Source organism: Eucalyptus grandis, chromosome 9 (genome assembly GCF_016545825.1).
Source record: "Eucalyptus grandis isolate ANBG69807.140 chromosome 9, ASM1654582v1, whole genome shotgun sequence".
In the NCBI taxonomy this organism is placed as follows: domain Eukaryota; kingdom Viridiplantae; phylum Streptophyta; class Magnoliopsida; order Myrtales; family Myrtaceae; genus Eucalyptus; species Eucalyptus grandis.
Genome location: NC_052620.1, coordinates 3,132,924 through 3,140,891, shown reverse-complemented (window position 1 = coordinate 3,140,891; position 7,968 = coordinate 3,132,924). Strand labels below are relative to the sequence as shown.

Genomic DNA, 7,968 nt, shown 5'->3' with positions numbered 1-7,968 from the left:
GTGTTTGGGAGAATCACGACATAGATAATCTTCCAAATTAATATTGCTCGAAGAGATGTTTGTGTTCATGATCCGATGCCTTTTTTCATGATTGATTTGGTCACACAGCTAGATTGACAAAGATAGCATGAAGAATTGGAATTCACCTTATACCATGGCCAGGTCCACATGTGACAGATGTGACATAAATATGTGAAGGTTATTATCTATGAAATAACCAAAACAAAATTGACTCCTACGAAAAAAGAAGAGAAGTTCTAAACATTCACTTAAGCATCCAGGATACGGATTGTTGAAATGTCACACGTAAATGAGAAATGCAAGTCTTCCTTGGAGAATTAGATTTATGACTTTGAGTTTTTGCAGCACTCCTTGGAGGAGGAAAGTTCAAAACTTTTCTCTTTCACCAGTTGCCATTTAGCTTGTGTCGCCCATCCAGTCTAGCACCAGCAAAAGCAATTCGAGTCAGATGAACTTTTTGAAACAAAAGCCCAAAAATTATTTGGATTTTTTACACGAAACCTAATTCAAGATAAATGTGTAACATGGATATTAATGCGAGATTTTTTGTAATACAAATAATAATTTGAAGTAAATAAGGCACTATGACACATGTTTAGCATTTTTTGTAACAAAAACAATATTTTGGGATAAAAATGATACAAATTTATAAATTTGGGGAATTTTTGTGGCATTAATGTAATTAAATATAGTTGGACTTTGCATCAAATACTATAGAGCTCCTTTTTTTATTTATAAAAAAGTACACCAGAATTATTTAGAATTAATAGTAATTATATTGATTCTAGAAATATAAAAGCCTCCAAAGAATATGTGCTTCATGTGTTGTCTTGGAAAACAAGACAAGGTTGACTAAGGCTTAATCCAAGTAAAGTTTTGGAAGGTAGTGCATAATTGCAAGATGATAACTCTTAAGACTTTTTGTTCCTTAGCCATTGATAGATTCGTGCTTAGGTGTCATCTACAAATTTAGGACATCATGGCCTAAGGATAGACCTGGATGACAAGTTAGTCCCTCATTAAAGAACCTTGGACCATAGGCGCCCCCCTTCTTCTTAGCTATGCAACTCCGATGCATTCCATTAGGCCACTTGGATAGACCAATTATGGAGCATACGCTATAAATACAAGAACTATCTTCAAAATTCCTTACCCTTAGCCATTTCCTTCTCCTTTCCTCTCAAGCTCACGCCCTCTCTCCCTCTCCTTCGGCCACTCTTCCTTTCATCCACGAGTGTCATGTTCGGCTGCAGTTAGTTCAAGTTGTATGCAGAATTTCAAACCCTCGATTGGGGTGATATGCTATGTCGTCGAGCTTAGTGGTGTGCTTATCCATGAGTAGTCATTTACATGTCGTGGTCCATTTTGTTTTGAGCAATACGGATAAAGTTTGTCATTTCCACACCAAATAAGGGCACGTGCAGTTTCATCTGATTGAGATAGTCTTCAATCTACATCTTCCATGAACCAAAATCCTTCCCATCAAATTTGTCAATTCTCACTTTTCCTTCTTCAATCGCTATCAATTCATTACAACTTAGCCAAGTCTGGCTTTGATATCAACTATTACGAAAGACGAGTGATCAAATAATAAAATATATTGAATAAAGAAAATAGTTAGGGTATCAGATTTATGTGGTTTGGTCATAGTGACCTACATTCATGGGGAGAGTAACAATAGATTCCATTATAGATCAAGTGATACACGGAGATTACAATCACGCTCAAGTCATTCAAACACTTAGTATTTTCTAAGCCCTAATTACACTCAATAATGCACGTGGGGTTTAGCCCCACACTTTCTCACGAAATAATCTTCTAATTCCATGAAATAATTATGCATGCAAATATTACCATAAGATTTAATCAACTACAAATGTTAATCTTTCCTCGATGCAATTCATGAATAAGTTTCACTGCACGAACTCGCTGCCAAGCACTTCAGCACCTATGGACGTCACTCACAATAGAGCAACCATATCATCGGCCAAGCAAAGAAAATTAGAAAGAAAGAAAGTCCAAAGATTTTGTTTCCTAATCCTAATCGTTTGGCATTTAGACCTCAATGTCTTATGCTTAAATTGTTCTTTACTAATATACCTAAAATATCCATAATTGCTTCTTCATACTTTTCCTTTCATAGGCTTTGAATTCAACGTATGATCATTTTAGGGTAATACATAAACAAGGGGCTGAATGTGGCATTCAAAAAGTGAGACAATTAAGAGTTTTGATTTAGATTTATGGATATTTAAACTAGAGACAAGGCATAGGCTATGCACGTGAATAAAATGAGATTATTATGTATGATTAAGATAATTTTAAAGGAAGTGGATGGAGTATCATCATCATCATCATCATCATCATCATCATGGTTTTCTAGTGGAGACCATCCTTTATTCCGAAAAGTTCCAAACCCCTACCTCCACATATTAAAAGAGATGCATAACCAACTTGGCCCATCCTATTAGATTGATGAAGCGCATGAAGCGAGTAGTTATCAGAGAAAGTGACAAAGTTGTTTCGTTTTTCATGTTTTTCTTAACGTTAGATTTAGTTTTTGATTAGATGAGAAAATATTACATGTGATGGTATATTAGAAATTAATGAGGTCAACACATAATTTGAAATAGTCCATGAGAATGCTCTAGCATGTACTTCATCCATGCTGTAGCATGGATGCATCTTGCAGGTTTCCAATATAATGGAGAGATTCTTTTGCTTGCAGATCCATGAGTTGAATCATGACAGTCATCCTCTCTATCATTATCATTACTCTGTTCTTGTGCTGCAAACATTTCGTTACCTTGAAAACCTTCTCTCTTTGCATTATGATTTCTTCTCTCAAAGATCAATATGTGAAATCATCATATTTGTCTCTGCAACATTTGAAGCATTTAGTGAGACTTCTCTTGGTCATCTCAAAGATCAATTGATCCAGTTCCAACCTTGTTATTTGTCATATAATAGATTATTCAAGTTATAGAGAAGAGAAACTGGGAATCATTGCTGCAGCTTCGTCCTGTGCAACCACAAAATGCACCGCTAGATCAAGACACACTACCACCTGGCACGGCTCAACTAGGACTTCCTTCAATGTGCCGTCTACAATGCTGACGATCGCCTGGTAAAATAATCCGAACTCTCTCTTCCTAAGATATGATTAGTCGATTCAACCTCTACTCTCCTAAAAAAGAGATTTTTCGCATTATAAACCAGGAATTTTCCTACGTGAAATTAATATGGCGTCAAACTCATTTGTACTAATAGGATAATGATACTTTAGTGATTAACTAAGGGCGGTTTTCTACTGCTAGAAAGTTATCTCCCATCATATTTTAGACCAATGTGATTTCTCTCCTCTTTTTCTCTCAAGGGAAAATTGTCGAAAAAGTTATAAACCTATTATATTTTTGTCAATTCAATCTTAAACCTTTCAATTTTGCCAATTAAATCTAAACATTTTCACTTTTTACCAATTGAGTCTATTAGACCAAATTCACTGACATGGACACCAGTTGTCCTATGTGGCATGACCGACACTAACGTGGACCAAATTTATTATTATTTTTAAATATTTATTTTCGATTTTATTTATTTATTTTTTTTGAATTTTTTTGAATTTTTTTTTTTTTATTTTCCCCTCTCTTCTTCCTTTCTGCAAGTCGTCCAGCCTCCAACGATCAGCCAACGGCTATGACTAGTGAAGGTCAGCCTCATTAGCTTCAAGTGAGGTTGCCCTCGCCGACCTTGGGCGAGGGTGAGGACGAGCCTTGCTTGTGGCCGGTGAGGCTAACCCTCGCGTTAGTTGCTGGCAAGGGCAACCTCATACGAGGCTGGCGAGGCCAACCCTTGCCGGTTGTAGCCTCTAGTTGGTCGCCAGAGGCTAGGTGATCGACAAAGAGGAAGAAGAGAGAGGGGGAAAAAGAAAAATCAAAATCAAATCAAATTTTGAAAAAAAAATTGAAAATAATAAATTTTATTTACATCAACATAGGAGGGTTGGCATCCACGTCAGCAAATTTCAGCCAAAAATGATATCTATTCACTTTTCCTTCTAGTATCTACTATATGTGTCTCTTGGTCTCTTGGCCGATGCCCTTGGCATTTACCAAGAAGTTACCCCAGAAATTGTAAAACATTTGATCCATTAATCATGTGGATCTCACCGTAGAACCCAGATGATTGATGACCCAAATAGCATAGTAAAGATGGCCTGAGAAGTATGCAGCACTATTGCTAATCAAATTTCGATTTCGATAAGATTACTTGCTTGGATTGTTCGTTTACACTTAAACAAACTCACAGAGATAGACTTTTCTTTTATCGTCAAAACTTAAAATATAAGCCAGCTAACCATTTCTATATCCCTTCTCTTTTCATATATACGCATCTTATGTGTTTAATAGTTTATCTAACCCGTATTTGAGTATAGACATTTGATACTGTGGTACATTTGATACTGTGGTGCATGATCTATATATTCGGGATAATCAGGAATACCATGTGGCTAGCCGCAACGAGTTGTCACGCCGCGAAGGAACTTGCGTCGCCACATCAGAACTTGTCCCCCCGCAGGACAACTCGTCTCCCTTCATCAAAGATATTCTCACAACAAGGGAACCGTCTCCCCATAGCGAAGCTCCTCTCGAAGAGACTGGTAAAATCTCAGTCTCTCTCTCTCTTTTATTTTTGTTTCGTGAGGAATGAAACAAGAATTATGCTTCCGCAAAAGAATTTGTGTAAGGATGAGGCTCTCTCTCTTTTACAAATTATGCAATAAGACTTCGTAAAATAAAAAGAAACAATTATAGAAAGAGTTGATTCAATACGACGTGCGATTTTTGTTGAGCTGACGTCATTGGAACAGCCCAAACTCGAGGTGAAGCTAACACTCTCGAGATGGCGATCACAGCTCCATATAGTGATGGTATTAGAGATGTTGAACATAAACGTAGATCGCCTATTGGGCAAGGCTTAACTATTGGAGAAGGAGATTACGATGTAATGCTCATCACTAATGATGATGCGAGATTTGGATCGGTCACCATTGGTTCTGTTTTAATGCTAAGACAAGGCACGGCACAAGTCCTCTTCTACATGACATTGTCGATAAACAAAGCAATGCATCGTTTCGGTTGTCAAACGTAGCATCCATACGTCATGGTAAAACACATACACCAATAAACAACATACAAAGTACTTTGTCACATCATGCAAGAACATGGTATCTTGTGACATGTCGATCATCTCTCAACCAATCAATCTTTCTTCTTTTTGAGTGATTGCGATTTGGACCATGAGCATGCCCCATTAAGATGTTACAAATCAGATCTACAAGATATATTCTACCGGTTTTGTAAGTCCAAAAGTCCAAAACCCTATTTCCCCCCTCCCTTTCTAATCTTACTCGCACAGTGTTTTTCCTCTATTAGACTCGCACAATGCTCCTCCTTCATCGTTCCTCTTCCTTGCTCACTTCCCTCCCTCACCGGCTCACAGTTGCACTATCCATTGCCGGCTCCCTCTCGCTCTGCCTCATGATGTTTGTTTATGATTATTAGTCTTGCAGATCCTTAGTTTTTTGTATAGTCAAATAATTCAAATACTTATTACTTACATATGCTTAATGTTTCGACACAAATTATGAGGTTTACGTTATTTTCACATGTACCAATATAAAATTCAAAGCTGTAAAACAGGTCCAGTGGAAACAAGATTGGCTCTAGAACCAAACTGAAAAATTAGGGTGGTTTTAAAACAAAGTCCAATGCAAACAGGGTTTGGTACAGGATCCAAAAAAAGGAGAATTGGTTATAATAGGGTCAGATACAGGATTCAGGTCTATAACCTATCCATTTTGGACCTGATCATCCCTATATTCGTTTCGTATTGAAACTTGGGAACAGGCAACCAACACAGTTATTTCTATCCAGAAAAATGACAAAAATAATCCTTAATGATCTTTGCTTTAATGTGTAATATTGTTTCTGAACTTTTAAATATTTCGAGATAGTTTAAGGATTACATTGAACAAATTAAAAAATGTAGGGACATCATTCCATATTTGGCTAAATCTCATAAATCATATTGAACAAATTAAAGGTTCAAATACTATAGTGCACGTTGGGCCAAACTTCTTCTGAATTAATTGTAATGATTTCAAAACACCCAAAATTTGAATAATTAATTTATTTAAGGGTTAATACTAGAAAAACTCGAAAACTCTAAAAACTAGTACTTTTGTTACCAATTTTCATAAAATTAATTTTCTGACCACTAAAAATCTCGAACTTATATAATTACGACAAATATACCCTTCATTAGTTTCTGTTAATTTTTACCATCAAATTACTATGTTTGATAACACGTAATTGTTGGCGGGTTTTGTAATATTAATTCAATTTAACAAAAAATAATTGAGGATAAATTTATCGCAAAAGTGTCCATTTGAAGGTTTTTAAGTCAAAAATTAATTTAAGATAAATTTGTAATATGAATATTAGTTTAGGATTTTTCGTGATAGTAATCGTTTGTTAAATAATTTCTTAGAGTTTGTGACGTAGTAAAAGTAAAGGGCAAAATGAAAATGCGTCGTTTTGGAAAGTACTATTTATTGGAGCTTGCAGAAGTAATTTCTGAGGAGTCCATGGCATTGGCATATCGGTCTAATCGCGTTCGCTCTTCCTCCGGCGACGACCCGAAGCTCCCTCACGACGCCGTTGTCGAGATCCTGAAGCGATTGCCGGTGGGATCTCTCCTCCGATTCAGGTGTGTCTGCCGGTCATGGCGTTCCACCATCGACGACCCTGATTTCGTGGCCCATCACTTGAGCCACTCCGCTCTCGACGCCTCCAATGGGTATCTCTTGTGTTTAGATTGGGACGAGGGCGATGATCCTGTCCGGTACTCTCTGTTTTCTAGTGAGTCTCTTACTCGGCCTTCCATGTCGCAAATCGAAATCCCGTTTGCTGCTTCTTCCAAGCGTTTCGGCTTTGTCGGTTCGTGTAATGGTTTGATTTGCGTCAGAGAAATGTCTGGAGATGGCTATGCCCGGTCGATGTATTTGTGGAATTTATTCACCAGAAAGCACAGGGCGGTTCGACGTTCCAGTCTGGATAGTAAATTCCGTTCAATTTACAATGTTCATGTAGCTGTGGGGTTTGGCTTCGACGCTAGGTCTAATGATTATAAGATCCTGAGGATTCTCTATTTTCCAGATGATATAAATCTAGTCGAGGTTTATTCGCTCAGTACGGATTCCTGGAGAAGTTTGGAGTGTGAGGTTCCTGCTTTCTGCGCCTATTCACCCTCGGTCTTCTTGAATGGAAATCTGCACTGGCTCGTTTCCAAGAACGATGATCTGTGGACAGAGGGTTGGTCCGGATCAATAGTTTTGTTCGATGTTGCCAGTGAGGTGTTTGATGAAATGGCTCTGTCGAAAGAGTTTTTGCAGGTTCTTAGTATCAGTAAAGAAGTGGTTTTGTCAGCATTGAATAACTTGCTGGCCGTGTGCACTGTTCATGGGGAGGCAGTTGGGCATCCTCAACCACATTCCGTTTGTTCTGTTTGGGTCATGAGGGATTATGGGGTGCCTGAGTCTTGGACTAAGCTGTATTCTTTTGAGGCTTGTGGACAAGTAACAGGATTTGATGGCTTCATGAGGAATGGTGAGCTTCTCATGTTAATAGATGATGATGAAGGAGTTTCTTGGAATCCAATCACAGGACAGTTCACAATTCTTCCACTATCGAGGCAATCTGATCTGGTCACCATTATAGAGAGTCTTGTTTCACCTTAGAGATGATTCAATTGCTGCTATATTTACCTGTATGACAGATTGATTCTGCTTGCAGAAGAGTTGAAAGAGACATCTGAAATGAGGAAGTGCCCATTTACCTTTATTGACTTCTTGCAAGTTTTAGAATGCATATGCATTTTCACTGA

General features: G+C 37.7%; 1 protein-coding gene across 1 annotated transcript; it reads left to right on the top strand.

Annotated features, from left to right (window-relative positions):
• The first annotated feature begins 6,665 nt into the window (after positions 1-6,665).
• LOC104420132 (F-box protein At3g07870) lies at positions 6,666-7,968 on the top strand. The gene has a single exon (XM_010032024.3). The coding sequence runs from the start codon at positions 6,671-6,673 to the stop codon at positions 7,820-7,822; it is 1,152 nt and encodes a 383-aa protein (XP_010030326.3). The 5' UTR covers positions 6,666-6,670; the 3' UTR covers positions 7,823-7,968.